The sequence below is a fragment of the Candoia aspera genome, chromosome 5 (assembly GCF_035149785.1).
Source record: "Candoia aspera isolate rCanAsp1 chromosome 5, rCanAsp1.hap2, whole genome shotgun sequence".
NCBI lineage: Eukaryota > Metazoa > Chordata > Lepidosauria > Squamata > Boidae > Candoia > Candoia aspera.
In genome coordinates this window covers 101,282,680-101,309,709 of record NC_086157.1, presented here as the reverse complement: position 1 = coordinate 101,309,709, position 27,030 = coordinate 101,282,680, and the positions used below count along the sequence as shown (strand labels likewise).

Below are 27,030 nucleotides of genomic sequence, written 5' to 3'. Positions count from 1 at the left end.
GGAGAGTACAAGCTAGCGACTCTCTAAAACTCCTTAAAGTAGCCACATCTTTTCCTGGGATTGTGCAGGAGGTTTTTGTGAAAAACGAATGTGTGGTCACCCGATGCTCCCTTTTTTTGTTTTCTGCCTTACAGTATTTTGAATGAAGTTAAGCCTTCTCTTCATGTTTTTGGAAGAGGCAAAATTACTTTGTTAGGATTTAGTTAAGCTTTTGAACTGACAGCTTCTTCTTCTGTACAGTTACAATGGATTTATTCTATTATTAAGTACAGGCATTGTGTATTTCCTGTGTACTTTACCTTTTAGAGACCAGTATTCTGTCAGCAGCTGACAAGAACAAGCATAATATGAAATGTCCAACATCTGTGGTTGTATTAAATTGTGCAGCAAAAGAATCATGAAGTCTGTGCAGCTAAAAGACAAATAAATTTGTAAGCTTTTGTGGAATGCTGTCCAGTTCATCAGTTCCATCTCTGAAAATGACTGTATCCCATGGAAGCTTATAGTAATAATAAATGTGTTGGCTATTAAGCTGCCACAACACCCATAGCTCTTTATAAAATACAACTCGATGACAATTAAAACATCTAACCCATCAAATTAACCAAAGAGAAATGAGAATAAAGATGTTTTCCGCATTCTTTTAAAACTCAACAGTGATGGGTTAATAGAAATTTGACTGGACAGGGAGTTTATGATCTAGCTAGGTTAAAACCTTTAGAATGCCTAATTACTGGTGTTACGCAGGAAAAAAATTCTAAGTTTCAGAAACAGAATTGTCCAGTTGGAAAGATAGCAATAAAAGGTTTGGAAAAGTACAAGCTTCCCTACAGTATCCCAGGGAAACAATGTTTTCCTTGCTTCACCTCTTAGGTGGCCCATTTACTGTTCGTTGAGAAGAAGTCTTCGCAGTATAGAATTTCTATCTCAGAAGCCAGCTCAAGGTGTTCTGGCAAGAAAGTGATATTTTCTATGGAAAAACATGTGAACATTATAATATTCATAGAGGAGGAACCCAGGATGTCAGCAGCCTGCTGGGCTTCTTTGGCCTGCTACAGGACCATGCCTGGCCATCTGACTGAGGACTTCACAGATCATTGGCATTTTTGCTGTGGTTGTAATACCTCATCACTGTCTGCTTCTGTTTTTTGGGAGGTGAGGAAGACTAACTGGCAGCTACTAGCCAAGAAGAAGGATTGGATTCCAGCCAGAAGATTTATCACCTTGGCCTTGGTTGCACCTTTTCCCTCACGTTGACAAGAGATTAGGCTTCTGTTGACATAACCAAGATGTTGTGAAAGGTTCTAAGTCATTGAGACGGAGGCACCGTTCTCATAAGAGTATGTGCCTTTGAGTTGGCAGTGGGTGGGCACTCCACCCAACTCATAGAGTGCTTGCACCTTTTACCTCACTCTAGGAATGATGCCAATAGTATTGTTGCCTGCATGAAAAATAATGTACATCACTTTCTTGGCAGTGAAGCAGAAGTCTCAGAAGAAGCAGCAAGCAGTGGCCTCTCCCATGTTATTTTCTGTGTGGGCAACAACATTAGTGGCCTCATTCCTTAAGGTACATTAAAAGGCTATGAGACCAATAGTTTTTAAAGTGCCATATTTTCCTCCTATCTCAAGAATGGAAGAAAAGTACATTATTCTGGGTGTGTGTATAAGCCCTAGGAAACACTTCAAATATTTTCATTCAATATTGTTCACTCATGCTTTTGCGCACCAGAATAAAAAGACACAGGTTACCATTATGAATCATCATAAATCTTAGCACTGTCTAGAAACCTGGAACCAACTGCTTAATTTTGATAACCACTTAAAAAAATCCATACTTCTGTGCTTCCTACTTGAGGCAGAAAACTAATTGCAAATCTGATACCAGAAGTAATCTCAGGCAAAGTGTGAACATTCCAAGTAATTGTATGCAAAGCTCCCACCCCCATTTATTTCAAGGAAATATATTTTGTAGCAATGTGAAGCGAAAGTCAACACAACAGGGCAACTGCTGTTGTGGGAGCCCCACTTTCTCTAATGCGGTTTTTAATGTGCTTGCTTGACATCAGTTCGTTTTCAGCTAGAAAAGAATTCCCATTCCTGTTATAAAATTAATTCTGTGCTGCTAGTTTTGCTTGTATATCTGGGAAAAAGTATTAAGGAGTATATGTAAATGTAAACTTCTATTGTAGTTTGGATTTTTTGCAAGTCATGTGATCATTGATTACATGGAAACTCACTTTATTGCTTGCTCATAAGTTAACCATTTTAAGAATATTTCGTTCTAGGGTATGTGGAATTGTGTACAGTAATTTTTTCAGTGCATTTCAAAATAGCGGATATATTTGATTATCTGTATTGAATGTTCCTTAGTGGTATTTATTTAAAAGCATTTCATCCTATTCAGGGGCTTGGGCTGGGTACAGTTTTACAAATTATTCCACAGTGTAATTATAGTCAATGAAGTCTTAAAACCTTTAAATGAAACTATACATACCTGCCTTCTTATGATAGTTCTTCATAAAATAGCAAGATGACACATTAGCTCAAAGTCTTGTCTTTCATTTCACCATTCTTCTTGTACCCCTGTCCCTACTTTTCCTTGTAAATCTTCATGAAAATGTAAATACAAGACAAGTGGAATTCAAAACTTGGCTTGTTCAGTCTACTACTTCTAGCAGTAGTGACTCTGATTTGTAAGATAAATGATCTTTCCCAACTGCCAAGCAACATTGCTGTTACTGGATTATGGTCTGAAAAGTCACTGGATTATGGTCTGAAAAAGTCTTTGGCAATAGAGTTGTAATTGAAATTATTCAACCTCCATTGCAAATCAGGTTGATTGTCAACATTTACAGACTTTCAGCTGTTTACAGTGAACAAATCAAACAAAAACAATTGAAATAGTTCAACACAATGAATGCTTCAAGTGGTGTCCCCAAATTCAACTGAAAACGCAATTTATGACTTCTCCAGTCTCAAAATTATTCAACCCCCTGAATAGAATCTGTCACAACTGCACACATACAGTATGGAAAACAGGTGTTGTCTCAAGCACACCTGATGCAGCTAATCAAGGGCTTCATTAGTTGCACCAGGTGTGCTTGAGCTGGAACACATGAAATACCTGAACTGGTTAGGGGTTTGTTGAGTGTCACGTTTGACTGCATGTTAGAAATACAGTATGGCTAAGTCAAAAGAATGGTCCAAGAAGGTAAGAGAAGAGATCATCGCCCTTCACAAACAAGGAACAGGATACAAAAAGATAGTGAAGGCACTGAATGTTCCTAGAGACACCATTGGAAACATAGTTTGCAAGCTCAAAGTTAAAGGAACAGTGGTTACACTACCTGGACGGGGCAGAAGAAGCCGTCAATGGCTGCAACCAGATTTCTGAGAAGGCAGGTGGAGAGAAATCCTCGAGTAACTGCAAAAGGCCTGCAGCAAGACTTGGTGGCAACAGGCACTGAGGTTTCAGTGAGCACAGTAATGCACGTACTAAACACAGAAGGTTTCCATGCCAGAACTCCAAGACATACACCAGTACTGACCCAAAAGCACAAGAAAAGTCAGCTCCAATATGCTCAAAAATCATATAAATAAGGCACAGAAGTTTGGGGATCCTGTTCTGTGAAGCGATGAAACAAAACTGGAACTTTTTGGCCCAATGGATCAGCAGTATGTCTGAAGGAAGAAGAATGAAGCATATGCTGAAAAGAACACTCTGCCTACAGTTAAGCATGCTGGTGACTCGGTGATGCTCTGGGGCTGTTTTGCATCCTCTGGCACTGGAAACCTGCAGTGTGTGGATTTATTGAAGTATCAGAAAATCCTAGGAGAAAACATCATGCCGTCTGTAAGGAAGCTGAAGCTTGGGCATCATTGGACCTTCCAACAGGACAATGATCCCAGGCATACCTCAAATTCCACTAAGGCTTGGATGCAGAAGAAGTCCTGGAAGATTCTACAGTGGCCATCACAATCACCTGACTTGAACCCCATAGAAAATCTCTGGTGGGATTTGAAGAAGGCGGTTGCAGCACGCAAACCCAAGAATATTACTGAACTGGAGGCCATTGCTCATGAGAAATGGGCTATGATTCCTCAAGAACGCAGCCAGAAGCTGGTGTCTGGCTATGCATCACATTTGTAGCAGGTCATAACAGCAAAAAGGTGCTCTACTAAGTACTGAAGATGCTTGCCATGAAGGGGTTGAATAATTTTGAGACTGAAGAAGTCATGATAAGTTGCATTTTCAATTGAATTTGGGGACACCCACTTGAAGCATTCGTTGTGTTGAGCTATTTCAATTGCTTTTGTTTGGTTTGTTGCAAACAGCTGAAAGTCTACATTTTGACAATCTGATTTGCAATGGGGGTTGAATAATTTCGATTACAACTGTATCTCCACTTTATTAGCATTTGTAGCAAGATTTTTGGAAATCTAAAAGATACTTATTCTTGAGAAAGATCTGTGTCTTTTCAGAAAAGTAAGTATATTCTTTTGAATCACCATTTTTGTATCTGCATACATCTGTAAGCTCTAAATTGTCCATTTCAAAACAAATTTTTGGTAGTTTACCTTGTGTTGTCTTAACACCATTTGCGGAGGTTCTCCACTCCATTCCAGTCTCCCATTAAACACACATTTTCATATGACAAGTCTATTAATTTTTCCATAAGTCCTCAGTGAGGCAGTAAGACCAATTTGGATAGTCCACCCCAGGTACCTAATAGATCCTGTTGGTTTTCAGAGGATGCTTGAGAGTTTCTCCACTCTCTGGTGGACCACTAGCATTGGGAGATGCATCATGCTGTAATACCCCAAGGAGCTCCTTTCTGGGCATCATTCCTAGTTGGCATGTTGGTTTACTAAACCCCTCCAGGAAATGAAGCACAAGAAACTACCTGGAGTGTACTTTACTGAGCACGGGTATGTGTCCATGTTCAGCCTACACCATGGCAATAAGGGAGGCAAAGCAAACTTACTTCTCATTGTGGTGGTATACAGGTAGTCCTCTTAATGATGATAATTGGGACCAGCAACTCTGCCGCTAAGCGACTGAGTTGTAAAGCACGATGTCATGTGACTGCACTTACAACAGCAGTTGCAGCAGTTCCAGTTGCCGTTGTTAGGCAAATCCCGTGCGGTTGCAGCATTCTGCGGTCACGTGATTGCCATTTGTGACCTTTGGCCTGCTTCCCTATTGACTTTGCTTGTCAGAAGCTAGCAGTGAAGGTTGCAAATGGCAATCACATGACCGCATGGTGCTGCGACCGTCATAATTGTGAGCTGCTTGGCAAGTGCCCAGATCGCAGGACTGTGGGGACACTATGATGGCCGCAACCATAAGGAACAGTCGTAAGTTCCCTTGTTCAGTGCCGTTGTAACTTTGCAGGGTCACTGAACAAATGATCACTGAACAAGGGCTACCTGTACTGTCAGGTAGCAGTCCTGTGTAAGGTTACTAACACACTTCGCTGCCGTGACCAGTTTACACAATAGTTCAATGATAAACTCACTTAAATTCACAAACTTGGATAGGCAGATTCTATAGTCAGTCATGCCTTATTATCTGGGATCTTTGGGGCCTATGCGCTCTAAGGAAGTGAATAGAATGCCACCTGTATTCTAGCCAGTACAGGTTCCCCTTTTTCGCCCTGGCTCTTAATCACTGTCTGTGTGACCAGCATTGCTGGATATACATCAGACTTAAGGGTATTGTAGGAAAAGAAATGGCTTTTTCCAGCAGTACTTTAACTAGAGAACCAGAGATTAGTCTTTATAGTCCAGTATGCTGCTGTTACATGAAAGCAATTGTTATCTTTACTGTTTACCAGAAACCTGTGGTAAGGTATCTCTGAATATAAGAGATTTTATAGCCATTATAACACATTACTGCTAATAGCGCTGTTCATATGGAATAGATTAACTCTGGAAGAATAGCCATCACCATATCATGTAGTATAGAATTCCATAAAGTATTCACTTTTTAGGACTTAAAATAAATATTGTGGCAATTATGCCCAGGACAGATGAAGCTATACATTAAGAGGGAAAAGAGACTGGGTTATAAGAAACAGTTTGGGGCATTCTTTAGTTGGCAAACATAAACAGACCTGTTTGTTCTACTAAAAAGGCACTAATTGTAATTGCCTGTGTGTAAGGAGGAAGCTGGTTATAGAACCCTAGGTAAAGGTAAAGGTTTCCCTTGACGTAAAGTCCAGTCGTGTCCGACTCTAGGGGGCGGTGCTCATCTCCGTTTCAAAGCCTTGGAGCCGGCGTTGTCCATAGGACACTTCCGGGTCATGTGGCCAGCATGACTCACGGAACGCCGTTACCTTCCCGCCGAAGCGGTACCAATTAATCTACTCACATTTGCATGTTTTCGAACTGCTTGGTGTGCAGAAGCTGGGACGAGCAACGGGAGCTCACCCCGCCGCGCGGTTTCGAACCGCCGACCTTCCGATCGACAGCTCAGCGGTTTAACCCGCAGCGCCACCGCGTCCCTTATAGAACCCTACTTGAGGATAAATGTCATTACATTGAAGTCTGTCTGCCTGTGTGTCTATACATATCTATAAACAGTCTTTCATGCAGCTCCCATTCATTTTTGTAACTTTGTACTGGAACTTTTTATTCTGGGTTGTCCTACCTTGTGAGTGAGAATTGTCTCCTATGGCACCCATAATTTTCTACCTGGGATAGGTGCCTTGCCTTGCCTTAGTTTAAGTTCTTCAGCGTTTGATGGGAGAGTAATGAAAATTGGAAGACTGCACTTTTGGCTTGTGATCAGAACTGGGTAAATGTTTTAATTATGAAAGTATCTTGAATTCATTCTCAAATAAATTGTCTTTTAAGGTCTGTTGAAGGTTCTTCTTCCACTGTTAACAGTCAATTAGTATTTAGAAGGACTTTAAAAAATACATTTTCCCCTTCAGGGCCACAACCTGAATTTTCTTTATGCAAAGCTGCTAAACAAGTTGGAGATTGACTTGCAGTCTTAATTGATTTCTCCACCTCATATTTCTGCTGGAGGAAGAGTTCAGAACCTTTTGCAGTTCTCTTAAACTGTCTTTGTTTTGTTGATGCAGAGTAGAAATGAATAGGGTAATAAGTTCCAAAGTAAGCTCAGTTTACCTGAAATAAGAATTAACACATGATAGAATTAAGGGAAATAGAACACTCCAATTTTAAACTATCTCTCCCCTGCTGATCCCCCTGCTCCCTTTTGTATTTTACTATATTTTGTATATTTTATTTCAAACATTCAGGGAACTATGAACATTTGTTAATACCTGTAGGTGTGTGGAGAAAGAGACAAAACAAACTGCTGTTGCTTAGAAAGATTGAACAAAATAGAAACGTTATGTTCCATTTTCACTTTACAAAAAGCATAGTAAATACTTGAAAGTTCAAGAGACCTGTAGATACTAACTTTTATCTAGAATGGGTCATAAACACAGAATCTTCCTGGTATCAGCTATTAATGTCTGTAAGCTATTCATATCCGTCATTCACTGTGTATGTTTGATGATGGTGCACTGAAACAATGAATACATAAACCCAGTATTACACTGAATACATAACATAGGGATAGGAATACTGTGTTATGGGATAAAAGTATGTGCATGTGTGCACTATTTAGCTATTCTAGCAATTGCATGGAAGAACAAGTAATGAGTCTTCACATGTGCAATATATGAAATTGCCATGTGCCAGAATAAGCCTAGTATAATCCTGAAACAAATATTCAATACAGAATGAGTTAGCAACATTACACACACACATTTTTGGCTCTTGACATCCTCTGGTAATTATTTCATAGTTCAAATGTTTCCTTAATAATTGTACTCTTTTTAGTTTTGCTGAACCAAATATACTTTTGTATAATGTCTGTTCTGTGAATGTAAGCCCTTTTGAAGCTGTATACTTGTCATTTCTCTAGTGTTGGGATTGTACAAGCAGAAGAAGCCCTAGAGTCTGATGATCCTAGTGAAAGGGGAAGTTGGAACCACTTGCTTAAACGTTTAATCCTGGGGAAGGGAGGCCCTCCCATTTTGCCCCCCACAACTTTCAGAGAAACATGAGAAGGGAGACCATCTCCTCACTTAAGAACAGATGGTAACATTTTACTTACCTGCCTTGGGTGAAACATTTTCCCTTACAAAGATAGCTACAGGTAGACATCTCAGAACTTAGGTAAAGGGGATGGGAAGGAGGAAATCCCAAGAATGGATCTTGCAGGCTTGTATTGCATGTTTGTGACAGCTGTTCTGCTACAGCATGGATTCAGCTTCTCTAATCATACAATAGGTGATCCTGTTAAGATAATCGACTGAATTCTTACCACACTCACTCCGATACACTACCATTGCGCTGTCTTTTTTGTAATGATGGCTTTTGTTGTTGTTGTCATAAGCCACGTTGAGCCTTGTTAGATTGAGTGGCATATAAACTGTAGTAAATAAATAAAAATACATTTTAAAATACGGTATGCAATAGCATATCTATGTGATAGTGCTTTTGAAAAAGAGTTTTAAAAGGAATTGGTTTGTTTGGGAATAAATCTCATTAAATTCAAAAGCAACATTTGTTAATACTTGCCTGTAGGTGTGTGGAGAAAGAGGCAAAACAGAAACTCACTAGCCCACTGTGTTTCTGCAATAATTGCAAGCAAGCAGAGGAGAAAATGTTCTTACTCTTTCTGAAAAAGGTGTTTTCTGTACCTAATAGCCATGTAATTGTAGAGATGCAATCTATCTGCATAGGAAAAAACAAAAACAATGAAGTAGCTTGAATGGCATGGCAAGCTTAGGTACTGGGGGGCGGGGGGTGTTCTATTTTGTTTTGCTGTTTAACTTTTGAAACTGCTTCTTTAAATTTTTTGTTTTAATAATGAGCTGCCTCAGTTTATTTTTATGAAAGGCAGGATATAAATCTTTTAATGTTATCCCATATTTGTCACGAAAGAATCTATTGACTTGGTACATGTCTTCCCTTTGTGGGCACAAAGACATTCTAAAGGAAGAGAATATGAAGACTCTAGAATTTCATGATGCCAGGATAGCCATTGTCCCAAACTCACCGTCCTCTCTTTGAACCATTAGTATGGAAAGAGGAAATAGTATTAATAAATAGTGCCATCCTGAAGTTGTCAGGCTGTTGTTTTGAAGAAGAAAGATGTGTGTCTAATTCTAATGAAAAAATAGTGAAGTAGGTTGATCTAAGTGGTTGTAGAATTACTTTCTATACTTCTGAAACTCAGAGCTTATGGCCTAATTATATATGTAAACTGGGTTCAAGAAGCCATCATTTTAATACTATTGCTGCTTGCTCAGGGGGCCTTATATATAAGATCCTGCTCTCTAGCATAACTGGAAAAACTACCTTAAGAAGTCTTAACAATGTGGTTGCTTGGTACTGATGACTTGGAATAAGTCCTCTCTCTCTCTCTCTCTCTCTGTGTGTATGTGTGTGTGTATTGTGATCCTATGGTCTATTCACTGTTCTTTTCGCATTTTGTCCTGGGGCAGATTCATTGATTTATGCATCATACTTTCTCATATTGTTGGCATGGATTTTCCCTCCAGTGCATCCCATATAGACTGATGACTGTTCCATAAATCGTTAGGACTTACTTATTAGTGCACTGTCTAGATCTTGTTTCTCTGCCATTGGTCTTTATTCTATCCATATTCCTGAAATACGGTGTATAAACCTATATGGGGTACAGATGTGGATATGTTGGAATCTAGCCAATGAAAGGCAAAAAACTAGATTTAAGACCCCAAAGCTAAAGAAGTAGCTGTGGTCTCTCTGCACTTCACTTTCCCTAACTCTCCTTGAAACTAAGAAGAAGGGAAAAGTGGTAACTTCAGCCAGTTCAGATTCTTGGTGCTCTGTATTCTTTAATCTATAGATCTATGACATAATATCATATTTTATTCTATTTTTAATGAAATAAAACTTTTCTACTTGTTAATCATTACTATCTTGTGGGGAAAAGAACCTGTTAATACAAAACCAGCTGGAAATATGCCATCAAGTATCTTTATTTTGTCCTGGTGGACCTCCGTTTATTATCCTAGTAATAAGTAAGGTAATGATTTCCAAGCTATATTAAAAGTAACTTTTATGCATAATAAATACCCAAGGTGTAATTATTGTATCTTTGTTTTCAGATTTAGATAAAGAAGCATTTATGATACTTCAGCCTGAAATTCCTTTTAATCTATTGTGTTTGTAGGATTAGCCACGGGTGACATTTCTTGTGAAGTGCTGACTTCCACTTTGTTATGAAATTAATAAACATGGTTTTTAATTTCTATAATGTACTTGTAGTCTACTGTGTCTATACTTTGTATTGACATTTCTGAAGTAGACAAGAGCAAATGTCTGAAGTGTAACCCAGAGCATACATGTTTGTATGAGGAACTATAACAAGATTACAGTAGTCAACAATAAAGTATTGTGGGGAGAGTAAATTAAGCATGTAGGTTTAGTGAGCTTGAGAACAAGTCCAAGCATGTGACTTTATAAATAACAATTCACAATAAACATAGGCTTGGTAAGCGGGCCATAAATCTGGGCAAGCAGCCTGCTGAGCATTTTAATGCCGGCTCTGCCAGCTCTATTCTTTGAACCGACTACTGATGAGAAAATTAAGGAAGGCTGGAATTAAACAGGATTCTGTTGTCAAAAACAATTCATGAATTCAACCTATACTACTTGCCTTTTTCATCAAGGAGCATGGGATCATTGGATTAAAAGCAAGACTTCAAAGGATTTTGATATAGAGGAACAAGAAATACAGCACAGGTGGAATGCAACAGGTGGCGTATCTCTTGTGACACAGTAATGCAAGCTTTATCATAGGAGAGGGTGTGTGACTCCATTTTTTCCAGAGTCTTCTGTTCCAAGCAAGAGGAAGAATGCAGAGGAGAACACAATCTGGATATGTAAAGAGGTTATGCCACTGCCTTCCCCCTCTCGCCCCCCAAAGTATAATCTGCAGATAGGCAGAGGAGATTTGGGGTTAAACTGCTCGTATACACTCTCTTTTCTGGCTTCCACAGAAGCTTCGCAGACCCTCCTTTGCCATATCCAGTATCTGATTGTTCAACAATACAGAGAAGAGAACTCCCCACTTTCAGTTATTTAAAAAGTCAGTGTTGTTATCCCAAGTTTAGTATAGTGATATGCAACCTTAATCAGAGAAGTTAATTTGTGTGTGTGTGTGTGTGAGTGAATGAATGGAATGAATGAATGAATGAATGAATGAATGAATGAATGAATGAATGAATGAATAAATAAAATAGCCACCAATTTCACAAAACATGACTCTGGGCAGCATACAAGCACAGCAACAATTAAAACAGTATAATTAAATATAGATATAATTAAAACAATATGTAATTGTTTTGGATGGATGGATGGATGGATGGATAGATGGAAAGAAAGAAAGAATTAAAACAATATAATATATCCTTGAGCTGTCTGTAATTCATGGTCAGATATTGCTATACCTGCAATAATAATTGCAGAAAACAAGTTGCTTTATATTCTACTTAGATCTGTGAGAAATTATTTGTGCATGCATATTACATATCTCTGTTTACAGGGGGCCAAGACTAGATGAGGGTTAAATGAGACTTAATCTAAACCAGGCAAAAATCCTTGTTTAGGAAAGCGTGACATTTGAGGGAGACTGTTGTCCCTTTCCTGGATTTGAGTTTTGTAGTTTCTTAAGTTTCAGATTTTTAGTATGAAAAGGTCCCTGGATCATTTAAGAGCAATTTGGTGCTTTAACTTTTGAAAAGCAAGGAGCTGGTGACAAAGGCCTATAGCACACTTTTGGCATGCAGAACTCTACTTATGATGAGCTATCTACACTGGTACCGGATCAGAGCTGTAGCTGCAAGCTGCGTGCCTTAAGTTTGGAACCGGCTGGCTGAAACGATGACATCTTAGAATTTACTTAAATAGTAGTAAAACTGCTAATGGAGGTTTTTTTTTTTTCTGTAGGATTATTAAGGGCTTCTGTCCAGCACTGTTTTATGTATTCTTTTCTAAGATTAAATATATTATCTTCCAAGTCAGCTGCTTACCTTCTAGTGCTAATGTCTTCTCTTCTGAAAAGAAGCGGGGTATGGAAACTGTAATATGAGACTCCAGCTGAGTAGGAGTCAGAGATACGCCTTAGAAGAACAGACTATAGTGAAGGACTGAGAGTCAGACTCTTTGTAAACACTGGGCAATGATTGGCCTTGAAAAGATCAGGAAGAAGTTGCCAATTGTTTGTTTTAATAAATATCCATCAACTTCATCTGTTAATCCAATTTTTAAAATTAATATTTGAAATTCTTACTGTAGGTTGGTAGTCCCTGAGCCACATTTTCCTATATGCTTATTCTGTCTGTTTCAAATGAGAGAGAAAGAGAGGATTAGTTAGGACTTTAATGCATCTTTATTAAAAAGGGATTGGGAGAATCATCTGGAACTTCCATGACTTCCTTTTGAACCGAGACTGAATACAACTTATTGAAAAGTACATTGCAGGCTGAACTAAAGGAGATCCGAAAGTATTTTGCAGTGATACATGAGCTGTGACTCCTGCTAGGTTGACTTCAGGATTAGGGTGAAAACTGCAGAACATCAAACATGGGAAGTTTTTGCCAGAATACACAGTGACAGTTTTGTAGCTGAGAAATAGGAATACTGAGCGACAGATGTGTGTGGCAAAACAGGCAGTCATCTACAGATAGTCTCTTCTGTTATCTGAAGGTTTCTTGTGCTTCTCATTTATCTAATAGTATAAATGAATTGGAATTTTTGCATCCCCCACTTTAGTGTTTGTGTGAATAAATATGTGTACCTATGAAGCAGAATATTCAGAATCACTCTGCTGCCTTATATCCAATCCCTGCATCTATTACCAAACCCTTCTGGCTGTAGAAAGCTAGTGTATATCTGTGTGAATTGGTGGCTTATGTTCTTGGTATTTTCCTTAGGAGTCATGTTCATGATGCAACTTCTCATGCAACTTATCTTTCAAAGAAGAATAACTGCTTTCTTATTATTTTAGTGAGCCTACGTGCTACTCTAATGATAAGCAGCGCTGACCGTCATAGATCCCAAAATCTGTAAATTAAAAACAATGTAATAAAAATAAATCAGTAATATCACACCCCCTATATACATCACTGGAAACATTTATTTACTTGCTTACTTGTTTAATTTTGTATGCCCAAATGCTGTAGATGGCCAACAATTCAAGACAAAAAGCAGCCCCCACCCCCAATGACATATATAAGTAATTCACATTTCTAAGGCTACCCCACATTTCTGGCATGCAGAATTAAAACAAAGGTATAAAACAGTGTCAGAAAAGAAAGGTCATCTTTGTAGAATAAAACATCCAGTAACAACTTATAAAACCCCTCCCATAGGGAGCCCTTATCCCACAGTAGCACAGAGCTTAGGAGCTGGCTCTTCAAGGTATATCTGAAGAAAAGCAAGGTTGGGGCTATTTAAAATTCTTGGGCAGGATGTTTCAAAGGGCAGGTGCTGTGATCAAGAAGGTATGCTTCCTCGTCCTGTCACATGACATTGCTTAATGGATGGGATCCAGAGCATGCCAACTTTATCTGATCTTAACAGTACTGGCAGAAACAAAGGGAGGAAGATGGCCCCACAAATAACATTACAGCTAGCCCTCAACTTGTGATGGCAGTTGGGACTGGAATTTCCATTGCTAAGCAATGTGGTCGTAAAACACAACTGCATCACTTAGAGGTGGCAATGCCTGCAGTCCCGATTGCTGTTGTTAACCAAATCCCACAGTTTTTAGGCAAGGCAACTTCCTGTTGGCTTCCCACAACCAAAGTCAGTGGGGAAGCTGGCAGGAAGTCACAAGTCCCAGGCTGGCAGGCAGGTAAGTGGCTGCTGCCGGGTGGGGCAGGTTTGGGGGAGGGTTGGGGAGGTTTGCGAGGCTGTAAAGGAGGGTCGGGGCAGGTGCAAGGGGGTGCACAAGTGGCATGGGTTGGGGAGGGTGTGCGAGAGGTGTGGGTCAGGGAGAGTATGAGGGGGTACGTGTGAGGCGCTGTTCGGGGAGGGACTGTGTGAGAGGTGCGGTGCGGGTTAGGGAGTGTGCAAGGGTGCACAAGAGGTGCAGGTGGGGGGAGGGTGTGTGAGTGGCCAGCACAGTGCAAATGCAGAGCTGCTGGGAAGGGTGCATGAGTGGGGGAGACTTAACCAGCAACTAGTGACCTTCCCTACTGGCTTCCCCATTGACTTTCTGAGGAAGCAGGCAGGGAAGGTTGGCAATGGCGATCATGTGATCACTGGGCAGTGCAACTGGTCGTCAGTGCGAAGCGGTTGCCAAGCTCCCAGATCGTGATCATGTGACTGCAGGAGTGCTGGGACAGCTGAAACTCCGAGGACCAGTCATAACCACCATTTGTTTAGCACTGTCGTAACTTTGAACAGTCACTGAACGAATGGTCATAGGCCGAACGGTACCTGTAATCAATATAACAAAAATGAGAGACTGTCCACTACCAGATGGAAGACCACAACACTCCAGTCCCCAAGACCTGATAGAATAAACATGTTTTAATGGGTTTTCTAATAACCACAGAAGGGCACCAGTTGAGAAGACTAACTTCTGTGGTCCTGTAGATGGCATTCCCTGAGTGAAGGGGCCTGGAGGAAGCTCATTCTTTGAGATCTTGTTGCATAGGCAGATAATATTTGGAGTAGGTAGTTCTGCAGATACTGTATAGTCAAAATACTATTCAGAATGTTCTTCCCTCTTTCTATACTTAAATCCCTCCATTTTGAGGAATTAGAAATGAGGCAGTTAGTAACAGGCACTATTATAATTCCAATTTTTTAAAAGAAAGCAACTTTATGCATTTGTTAGCTTAACCTTTTGATAGTTTTGGTGCAGTTGTGCCACTGCATTTTTTAAAAATAAATCCTCTTCAAGTGAATATTAATAGCAACATTGGCCTTATTATAGTTAATACCGTTTATGATATTAAGATTAATACCTTAACAATTTCTGCCACATTTATTATGCCTAATAAATCATGGATGTTGTGGGCATACACAGACAGAAATGCACAAAGGTTTGTCATTAAAACATAAATGTGTAAAATGGAAAGAAGTTAAATGATTTATTTTTTTATTTAATAAATATGCTTAAATATTTAAATTAATTACATTTCTCTGCCACCTATCTTGTACACGACGACTCTGGGCTGTTGATCTAAATGATCACAAATGAAATATTTGACCTCATTAGAATATACTTATTACTTAAATCTGTTCTTTTATAATTATAAGATACCAATACATTTATTTTAGATACCTGTCTAAATGTTTAAATATTTCCATACTCCCTCTCTGGTTTAATTTTGTGTTATGGAAAGACCTTTTATGGAATAATGTTAATTATTCTAGGAACACATGTCAAAGGAATATCAGTCTTTAGTTGGCCACCTTCAAGATTGATGTCAACATTTGCCTGTATAATCTGTCAAATCTCCTAAATGCTACTTTAGGAGATGGGCCTAAGAATTTTGCATATGTCCTTCTGGATTCCTTCTGACTTCAAACACCAGACCTCACTTGGCATATTACAGATTTATTGTTTGAAGTGTTTCTGGGTTTCAAAAGCAAATTCTAGATTCCGTGGAGACTTGTTTTTCATAACACACATCAGCAAAAACTTGGACATTCTGCACTAACTCTGCCTATGGCCACAGTGTTTTGGAGCAGATTTTTGCAGGACTATCTTCATTGCTGGTTTTTTAACTGCTCATTATAAATTTTCATATTGTTGCAATTACGTGTTAATACTTTGTTCTCTTTTACTTCAGTCATATTGATCAGACAACAACATGGCAGGACCCAAGGAAGGCTCTCCTTTCCCAAATGAATGTTACAGCTCCTACAAGCCCTCCGGTGCCGCAGAATATCATGAATTCAGCAACTGGTAAGGAGAAATCAACAAAAATTTCTAGGGAATTGCAAGAAGTTAAACACTTAGTTGGTGCAAAGTTTATGCTGCACCAAAGTGTAGTTTGTCATTATTGCTGAGCATTTCTTACTGAAAATGAACCCTAAACAGGTTGTCTTCCATATAATTACTTATTATAGTGATACTTTTTATGAGAAATAAAACAATTAAATTTATTAATGGGAAGTGTTATGCAAGTGAAGGAAGCAAGCTTGATTCTTTTGAAACATTCTAATTTTTAAAACAGTATATCAGGATTTGTGCAAAATGCTGTAAGTACATGCAAATCTACATTATCCTTTTCCTAGGCTTTGCCTTGTCATGCTTTTTCAGTTTCATTTCTTTTATATCGTGGTGCATTTATTTCTTACTGTTTTGTTTGCTATGACTTCATAGTGGCTTTTTTTGGCATTAGTTCATCATGTAAAACAAATCTTTTGCAAACATCAGTATTGTTTTCTTAATTCCATTTTGTCAGGTGATTCAAACAACATAGAATATTCTTTTATAGCAAAGGCATGTCAAACATATCTGTTCCTAAGACCTGTTGCTACAGCTGTGGAGAGCAGCTCAGTGATCTTGGGAAGAGTAGTTGCCTACAGATACTACATTTGTGTTTCCTTGTGCTTCAAAGCGCTATTTTCACTTGGGATGCAATGTACTACACAGTCCTGAAAAATCTGAATGTGGAGCATATCAGACCACAGTGTACAGAGGGAACTGAGTTGCTTTTGTGAAACATGCCTTCTCCCCTGTTGGGTCATGCCATCCAACTTTGTTTTCCCTAGCTTGTTTTTTACCTGTCATTCCCACAACCTTTTCTACATTTTAACGAATAATTAATTTTCTGCCTTCAAAAGAATACTCAAAGTTGCTTACAAATATGTAGCACACAAATAAAATCAACTATAAGTACACAGAACATTTAGAACAAAAAATAAAGCATGCTCAACAAAAGGAACCAACTAAATAGAGTATTGGAATAAAATGAACATTGACTTTTGGCAACTTGTGAGGGAAAAAATCTTTTGAATGAAGATGGGTCTCAAATTTTCAAAAAGGTACTTTCTACAGATTTTGCCCCAGATACATTAATAATTAGTAGTCAGTTTTGCTTTTTCTGTAGCAAGGTCTTTATTGTGGAGAAAACCATGGTTGGAGTTGTGATTGGGCCCATCATTATGGAGGCTCAAATGTTGCTACATCTTTTAGAGTTTACTTTGCTGCTGATTGTGTGCTTTTTTATAGCCCAGATCTGTTCATGGGTAGGCCGAAAAAAAGAAAGAAAGAAAGACTTTCCATATGACTACTGTATCTAGAAAAACTAAGGTGAAATGGTTTGGGTTCTGTCCCTGCCAGGATTGTGAATCAACAGACGTTGGAACAAGTAGTCAGAAACCTTGGTTGCAATTTGTACTTTGCCTCAGTAAGAGTATGCTAATATCTGTCTGCTACTAGCTTTTGTGTAGTAATCTGAAGGACAAACTATTGCCTTTCCCTGAGAGAAAAGGCCTGGATTATTAATCAGTAGCCTCTCCATTTGTTCTGGTAGATAAAATCCAGGCTTTCTGTCTGAATGATAACTAAAGGGATCTTAATATTTCTCCTCTCAGTGACGTTTCTTGTACATCTTGAAATGAAAAGTAGACTTCACTAAAATATTGGTAGGAGCAATTTTATTATTTTTTTTCTTTAAAATCATGAATTGGAGATTGGTGAAAGTATCACAGTAGTAATTCTTGATTGAGTCTGTCTGCGCAATAAGACGTGTTGCTGATTTGAAAGGGCATTCCTTGCAGAGGAATAATATTTGTAATTAGTCATACTTTCCAAACTTGGGGGGAAAATGATAATTATGGGTATCTAAGAATGTGGAGAGAACACTGCAAATTATTCTGGTGGTAAATGTGGTCTTAGCAGCAAACTGTTTCATCTTGGTCCAATGTGTAACAATGAGACATAATTTAATGGCACTGTATGAAGTTCACAATTGTTTTATGAAAATAGTATTTAGTATTTGGTTCAATAATATACTCATCATAGGCAGAACAAATAGGCAGATCTTTTGTTGTGTTGTTTGTTTGTTGGTTTGGTTTGGTTTGGTTTGGTTTGGTTTGCAGTACATAGCCGCCCATCTCAAGTACATGATGCTGGGCGATTCACATTAAATGATGTAGCTGTTCTTTGCAAGCCTAAGCTGCATTAGATGCTATTGATACATTCTGAATCATTTACAGCTTCTGTCTAGAAACATGCAAGCAAAAAAAATAATAATTGCTGTTTCAACCTCACCTCACTTTGATGGAACTATTTTATGGTGCTTTCTAAACAGAATACAGTCAACTTTGCCATTTTGTTTTGCTTCTTTGTGTTTGCTTGAATCAGGGCAATGCTTGTGTGGAGGGCGAAGATTATTACTAATGTGAAATGCATATATATCCTGCATAATGTGTTGAATTTGTTCAAACTATTCATATTAAAGCAGTATATTAGATGATCTGGTGATAATTATAATTTCTCCAAAATTAATAAATTCTCACTTTAAATGTTTTAGCTCATTCATAGATATATAGATAGATATACTGTAGATATAGATATATAGATGTAGATGTAGATATAGATAACACTTCCTACAGTTAGGAAGCAAGGCAAGGCCCAGGCCCAGGCCCATAGCCCGAAGTTTTAACAGTTGAAAAGGAAGAGATGGGGATAGGATGGGGAATAAGAGTTAAGAATATATGCCTTAGTTGTACTGGATGAAATCTAAATGGTTCAGCAGTTTTGTGAGTAAATTAACAGATTCATTCACAAACAACCAGCACAAGGAAGAAATTCAGTGTGTAAAAGTATAATAGAGTGTTAAATCTTAAGGCAAAAGGCTATTCTCAAGCTACAGAGTTTGATGAGAGTTGGAGTAATAAAGTTAGCAGAACTCTATCTTAATTCTCCATTTCAAATAGTAGTCTAAACTATTTTCAAAATTTTATTTAATGAGAGTCAGATGAACAAAGATTGTGGCAGCATAACTTTATTCTCAATGTTTTGAATTTTTCAAAAAGATATATAAAATATTGCTTATAAACTTTTCTATTTTTCTTTTACTCTTTCCATGTCTTCCTTTTATGTTCTCTTGGTTGGCCTTCCTAACTTAAGAGTTCATTCTCTCTGTTTTTCTTAAATAACACTGAAAGTTGCTTAGTTAACCATCTTTACTTTCTACATGATTTCCATAGATTTTCATAATTAATGTCTGTTTTCACTTTCCATTGAAGCTAAGTGGAGCATGTTCTTCTGTGATGTTTCAGAATGGAACATTAGCAACGCTCATTAAAACAGGACATTGCTGTTCCCAGCTAATAAACAAGTATCTCCATGATTAACTGTTTATATAGTTCTTTTATCCTTTACTTTATCTGTAGCCTTATCAGACCTGTGAAAACTTCATGATTGCTTTTCCCATTCTATAGAATAGGGACAGGCAACCTCTTGCCCTCCAGCTGTTGTCTACTGTAAGTTCCTGGTTACAATACCAAAAATGGTCAGAAATTAATGAAATGATAATGCAAAGAATCTGGAGGCTATCAGGCTCCTTTCACTTTCTATATACAGTTCACAAAAAAAAAAAAAGGATTATTTGTCAGAAGCCATCCAATGATTTGCTAGCTCAAGACCACCATAAGTATGGCAAATGGGTCCATGATGACCTATATCAATATATAGAGCCTCTTTATTAAGCTATGCAGGATGTTGTTTTTACATAGTACTCCCACTGTTTCACATAAAAACAATTGTACAATATATGGAAAATTAACATAGATAAATAGGAACAGAAATGTACCTAAAAATAAAGCTTTGAAATGTCCTGGAATATGAATGTTCAACTAATTCTGAAAGCTGCTGAGACAGATTATGAAGCCAGGCAGTAGAGTCCTGCATTTGTAATTATCCCTTTCTTTACATTTTCAGAATAGGAAGCATTTAGAATAATCAAAAGATAGGGTGAAAATTCTAGGGCATTTTGATTTTTTCTCACTCCATATATGTGAAACAAATGTTTTATTGCAACACAGCTATTCCTTTCCCCTAAACCCTCAGAGTTGCTAGATACTGAAACAATTAGTTTCATGTGTGCTGTGTTTTTTGTAAGTTAACTGAGGTTTCTTTCTTTTCTTTTCTTTTTTAAGTTTAGCTACTTTTTTCAGCAGGCAAAGCACAGCCTAGTATGAATTGCTTCCTTCTGTGTTACAGGCCCGCTCCCTGAAGGATGGGAACAAGCCATGACCCAGGATGGAGAAATTTACTACATAAACCATAAGAACAAGACCACATCTTGGCTAGATCCAAGACTTGACCCACGCTTTGGTAAAAGTTCCTCTCACTTAAAATTCTTCCCTCCCCTCTCCCCTCCCCACTTAGATAAAAACAAGCAGCTGTAGCCAGAGACTTGGCTAATGATTTCAAATTAATTTGAGAAATCCCCCCCCCCCCTCTTGATGTTTTGTGTCTCTCCCACTATCTGACACCTTTGCCCACTTCTACTAACAGCATGTAACCCTTTCTCTCCATAGGGAGCAGGTGAAGCTTCCTGTAAACTCTCTCTTTTCATTCATACTCATCATATTTCAATTTTCTGTTGCCTGTCCCATCCCTTCTTCACATTTGAACTTTTCCACTGCTATTATATCCGTCATTTTTATTGTATAAATATGGAAATAATTATTTATATAGTCAGTTGTTTCAAACATAAGTCGGTATTCTCGTTGGAGATGGTGGCTTAGGTGTTAATAATGATTTACCTGAGAATACCCGGTGAAGCTAGGGCAAAATCAACTTTAAAAAGTCTAGTTCATGACAGTTTTTAAGCTGATCTGACTTCTGAATCTTCTTTTCACTTAGCTTTCAAATCTTCCTTTAAACTTACCTATTGGGAGGACTGCTTTAGGTTTCTGTTTTGTTGCATTTAAGGTGTTGTCTGACAGTATAAATTCTTGTTCGTATAATTGCTTCAATTAAATAAAACTATGGCAGTTACTTGTTGTCGAAGCTATCAATGTCAGTCTTGTACTCTGACCTAAGAACTTCCCCCAAATGCAGAATAGATTTAAAAAAAAAAAAAAAAAGTATGGATAACACCTTTGTTCAAAACGTACAGCCTCTAATTCTGTGTAACTTTCCTCCTTTGATATGTTCATGTGTAAGACAATTGAGCAAAGTCAGATTAGAACTAATGGTGTCGAAGCATTATTTTCTTAAGCACTCCATTGACAATAATTTGGGGGGGGGGAGCTGAAATAGTAGCTAGTGATGCAATAAGTGTTATCACTTCATACTTCATCCTTTCGGATGAATTTTCTTGATATATAGGTTACTGGAAAAAGTCAGATTTCAATCTTGTTTCACTTTTAAACAACTGCTAATGCAGAAGAAGCAAAATTATGGAAAAGTTTCAGTTTTCCCCAGTAAAGGATGAGTGATTTGTAACATTTCTCATGTCCACTGCAATCCTGTGTACATGTATTCCAGATAGTAGTCTTACAGTGCTTGATTGGGCTTCCTAAGCTGTGCCTTAAAATTGTAGCGAACATTTGTTTGGAATTGAAACAGTCAAAGGTGCTATGCAGCTAATACAGGAAACAATAAAGAAATCGCAGTAAAATATTACATTATGCCTGTTTCTTTAATAAGAATGCTTTTGTTCAGATCTGCAGGATAGCTGAAGTTTCAAGAGCGTGGAAAGGAAAAGGAATATCCCCTTCCACTAAAATCTTCCCGTTTTTTGTTATGTAATAAAGAAAGGAGATGAAAGACTGTTTTAATCCTCAAACCTAAGCGACATATCATTGCCTATTATTTTTATTACTATAAAAAGCAAGTTTCTTTTTACTATAAAAAGTTTCTGTCCGAAGCATTATGGATGCCTACATTTCATCTGCAGGTTCTTAATGTGGATATTTCCACCTGTTCAGATCACTTCCCTGCAGATAGCATGACTGCCTGGTACTAGATATGTTATCCTTTGCCTTTTTCCTAGCAACCTAGATTAGTGGTCAATATTTTCATGTTTTCATTGCAACCATAAGATTGCTTTTCAAATGTATTTGTGTTGAATACATACTCTTAGTTTCCAATGATTGATGTGTACCTTCATTTGAGAAGGTAAAAAGGTGATGTCTCCTTCAAGTGAATTCTTGGTTCTATTCCTTTGACTACACAGACAACTACATGTCTGTGTAGTTGGCTTGATAGCATATAGAAGTAATTTTCCATTGCCTTCTTCAAGGATGTTGTTTCGGCTTCCCAGCCTAACCTACCACTGGGATTTCTTGGTGGTCTTTCATTCATGTACTAATGAGGCCTGAGCCTGCTTAGCTTCTAGATAAAATCATTCAGGTGCTGCCATCTGCTGAGTCTTTTAAATGGTACATATCTATAAAGCCTTTTTTTTTGGTGTCTTCAAGTCTGTCTCTTCAGCAAAGGATCGTTACCTTGTCGTGGTGCTGGAGCTTGAGCACCTCAATGATGCCATGAGCTAAACCGTGAAGGGCCACCCAAGACGGGAAGGTCATGACAGAGAGGTCAGACTAAATGCGATCCCTGGGGAAGGTAATGGCAACCCACCTCAGTATTCTTGCCGTGAAAACTAAATGGATCAGTACAACCAGAGATATGTCGGTATACCATCGGAAGATGAGACCCCCAGGTCGGAAGATGGTCAAAATGCTACTGGGGAGGAACAGAGGATGAGCTCAACTAGCCCCAGACGTGATGACGCAGCTAGCTCAAAGCCGAAAGGACGGCTAGCGGCCGACGGTGCTGGTGGTGAACGGCGAATCCGATGTTCTAAGGATCAACACACCATCGGAACCTGGAATGTAAGATCTATGAGCCAGGGCAAATTGGATGTGGTTATTGGTGAGATGTCAAGATTAAAGATAGACATTTTGGGCGTCAGTGAACTGAAATGGACTGGAATGGGCCACTTCACATCAAATGACCACCAGATCTACTACTGCGGACAAGAGGACCACAGAAGAAATGGAGTAGCCTTCATAATTAATAGTAAAGTGGCTAAAGCAGTGCTCGGATACAACCCAAAAAACGACAGAATGATCTCAATTCGAATTCAGGGCAAGCCATCTAACATCACAGTGATCCAAATATACGCCCCAACCACAAATGCTGAAGAAGCTGAAGTAGAGCAGTTCTATGAGGATCTGCAGCACCTACTGGACAACACGCCTAAAAGAGATGTTATTTTCATCACAGGAGACTGGAATGCTAAGGTGGGCAGTCAAATGACACCTCGAATTACAGGTAAGTATGGCCTGGGAGAACAAAACGAAGCAGGACGCAGGCTGATAGAATTTTGCCAAGACAATTCACTCTGCATAACAAACACTCTCTTCCAACAACCTAAGAGACGGCTTTATACATGGACTTCACCAGATGGACAACACCGAAATCAGATTGATTACATCCTTTGCAGCCAAAGGTGGCGGACATCTGTACAGTCGGTAAAAACAAGGCCTGGAGCTGACTGTAGTTCAGATCACGAACTTCTTCTTGCACAATTTAGGATCAGACTAAAGAGATTAGGGAAGACCCACAGATCAGCTAGATATGAGCTCACTAATATTCCTAAGGAATATGCAGTGGAGGTGAAGAATAGATTTAAGGGACTGGACTTAGTAGATAGGGTCCCGGAAGAACTCTGGACAGAAGTTGGCAGCATTGTTCAGGAGGCGGCAACAAAATACATCCCAAAGAAAGAGAAAACCAAGAAGGCAAAATGGCTGTCTGCTGAGACACTAGAAGTAGCCCAAGAAAGAAGGAAAGCAAAAGGCAACAGTGATAGGGGGAGATATGCCCAATTAAATGCAAAATTCCAGAGGTTAGCCAGAAGAGATAAGGAATTATTTTTAAACAAGCAATGCGCAGAAGTGGAAGAAGACAATAGAATAGGAAGGACAAGAGACCTCTTCCAGAAAATTAGAAACATTGGAGGTAAATTCCAGGCCAAAATGGGTATGATCAAAAACAAAGATGGCAAGGACCTAACAGAAGAAGAAGAGATCAAGAAAAGGTGGCAAGAATATACGGAAGACCTGTATAGGAAGGATAACAATATCGGGGATAGCTTTGACAGTGTGGTCGGTGAGCTAGAGCCAGACATCCTGAAGAGTGAGGTTGAGTGGGCCTTAAGAAGCATTGCTAATAACAAGGCAACAGGAGACGACGGCATCCCAGCTGAACTGTTCAAAATCTTGCAAGATGATGCTGTCAAGGTAATGCATGCTATATGCCAGCAAATTTGGAAAACACAAGAATGGCCATCAGACTGGAAAAAATCAACTTATATCCCCATACCAAAAAAGGGAAACACTAAAGAATGTTCAAACTATCGAACAGTGGCACTCATTTCACATGCCAGTAAGGTAATGCTCAAGATCCTGCAAGGTAGACTTCAGCAGTTCATGGAGCGAGAATTGCCAGATGTACAAGCTGGGTTTAGAAAAGGCAGAGGAACTAGGGACCAAATTGCCAATATCCGCTGGATAATGGAAAAAGCCAGGGAGTTTCAGAAAAACATCTATTTCTGTTTTATTGACTATTCTAAAGCCTTTGACTGTGTGGACCATAACAAATTGTGGCAAGTCCTTAGTGGTATGGGGATACCAAGTCATCTTGTATGCCTCCTGAAGAATCTGTATAACGACCAAGTAGCAACAGTAAGAACAGACCACGGAACAACAGACTGGTTTAAGATTGGGAAAGGAGTACGGCAGGGCTGTATACTCTCACCCTATCTATTCAACTTGTATGCAGAACACATCATGCGACAAGCTGGCCTTGAGGAATCCAAGGCTGGAGTTAAAATCTCTGGAAGAAACATTAACAATCTCAGATATGCAGATGATACCACTTTGATGGCTGAAAGTGAAGAGGAACTGAGGAGCCTTATGATGAAGGTGAAAGAAGAAAGTGCAAAAGCTGGTTTGCAGCTAAACCTCAAAAAAACCAAGATTATGGCAACCAGCTTGATTGATAACTGGCAAATAGAGGGAGAAAATGTAGAAGCAGTGAAAGACTTTGTATTCCTAGGCGCAAAGATTACTGCAGATGCTGACTGCAGTCAGGAAATCAGAAGACGCTTAATCCTTGGAAGAAGAGCAATGACAAATCTCGATAAAATAGTTAAGAGCAGAGACATCACACTGACAACAAAGGCCCGCATAGTTAAAGCAATGGTGTTCCCTGTAGTAACATATGGCTGCGAGAGCTGGACCATAAGGAAGGCTGAGCGAAGGAAGATCGATGCTTTTGAACTGTGGTGTTGGAGGAAAATTCTGAGAGTGCCTTGGACTGCAAGAAGATCCAACCAGTCCATCCTCCAGGAAATCAAGCCAGACTGCTCACTTGAGGGAATGATATTAAAGGCAAAACTGAAATACTTCGGCCACATAATGAGAAGACAGGACACCCTGGAGAAGATGCTGATGCTAGGGAGAGTGGAAGGCAAAAGGAAGAGGGGCCGACCAAGGGCAAGATGGATGGATGATATTCTAGAGGTGACGGACTCGTCCCTGGGGGAGCTGGGGGTGTTGACGACCGACAGGAAGCTCTGGCGTGGGCTGGTCCATGAAGTCACGAAGAGTCGGAAGCGACTAAACGAATAAACAACAACAAGTCTGTCTAGACTCCTAGTGACTACCTGGACTAGTCCCTGCAGTTTCCGTAGAAGTGGTCTGCCCTTGCCTCTTTCCTAGATGCTGAGAGAGAGGGACTGGCCCAAGGTCATCCAGCTGGCTTTGTGCCTAAGGTGGGACTAGAACTCATGGTCTCCTGCTTTCTAGCCCAGTGCCTTAACTACTACAGGTACCCCTCGGCCTACGACCATTCATTCCGCGACTGTTCAGAGTTAGACAGTGCTGAACAAATGTGATTATGACTGATCGTCTGAGTTGTGGCTGTCCCAGCACCCATGTGGTCACGTGATGTGGGTGCTTGGCAACCCATTTGCATTTACAACCAGTTGCCAAGCATTCTACGATAGTGTGATTGCCATTTGCAACCATCCCCATTGGCTTCCTCAGAAAGTCAGCAGGGAAGCTGGCAGGGAAGGTCACAAGTTGCTAGGGTAAGTTTCCCTACCCGCACACCCTCTCCGGCCCCTCTACGCTCATGCCGCGCTAGCCACTCATGCATCCCCGTGCACCATCCCCATTCTGCATGGCGCCTCTCGTGTGCCCTCCCCAACTCTCCCCTGCATGTCCCCTTACTTCCTCCCACACCTGGCAGCAGCCACTTACCTGCCTGCCGGCCTGGGACTTACAACTTCCTGCCAGCTTCCCCATTGACTTTGATTGTGGGAAGCCAGCAGGAAGTTGCCTCGCCTAACGACCTTGGGATTCAGTTAACGACAGCAACTGGGACTGCCGTCATTAAGTGATGTGGTTGCGTTTTACAACTGCATCGCTTAGCTACAGAAATTCTGGTCCCAATTGTTGTTAAGTTGAAGACTACCTGTAACCAAACTGGCTTTCTATAAATAAATTAATATATATAAATATAAATCATAAAGCCATTACTTAGGGTTTTTCAGAGAAGTATGTTTTGAAACATTGAATGATCTTACTGTAGAGCAAGCAGATACAATCTTATGAAGTCTTTAGGAACTGAATGAGTTCAATTAACCATAGTGGATATTTTGAGGATATTTTTGCCTGATGTATTAGAACAATCACCAGCATTTTAATTGTACTAATAACTTTTTTTTTTCTATTCACTGACAATATTTGTCTCTGTATTTTTAGAGATACGTCGGTTACTAGGTTTATTAGCATTTCTCATATCCATATTAGCAAATATAATAGAATAACATGAGAAGTTAAGTTCATAATTATATTTTTAAGGTATATTCATTTATTGTAAAACCTTTTAAGAAAAGTTTTAAAATACTAATGTTTGTCTTGTTTAGGCAAGCAGTAATGTATCAGTGATAGA

The 27,030-nt window shown here is 39.2% G+C and overlaps 1 protein-coding gene across 8 annotated transcripts in view; it reads left to right on the top strand.

The window, feature by feature from the left end:
- Positions 1 to 27,030, top strand: part of YAP1 (Yes1 associated transcriptional regulator) — a 97,535-nt gene that overhangs the window by 41,582 nt on the left and 28,923 nt on the right. For 4 of the 8 annotated variants that reach the window (XM_063305856.1, XM_063305855.1, XM_063305852.1 and 1 more), the window contains exons 3-4: positions 15,887 to 16,002; positions 20,275 to 20,388. In XM_063305856.1, coding sequence (XP_063161926.1) covers positions 15,887 to 16,002; positions 20,275 to 20,388 — 230 coding nt within the window. The remainder of the gene's footprint in view (positions 1 to 15,886; positions 16,003 to 20,274; positions 20,389 to 27,030) is intronic. The other 4 variants (XM_063305860.1, XM_063305859.1, XM_063305857.1 and 1 more) reach the window with 1 other exon arrangement.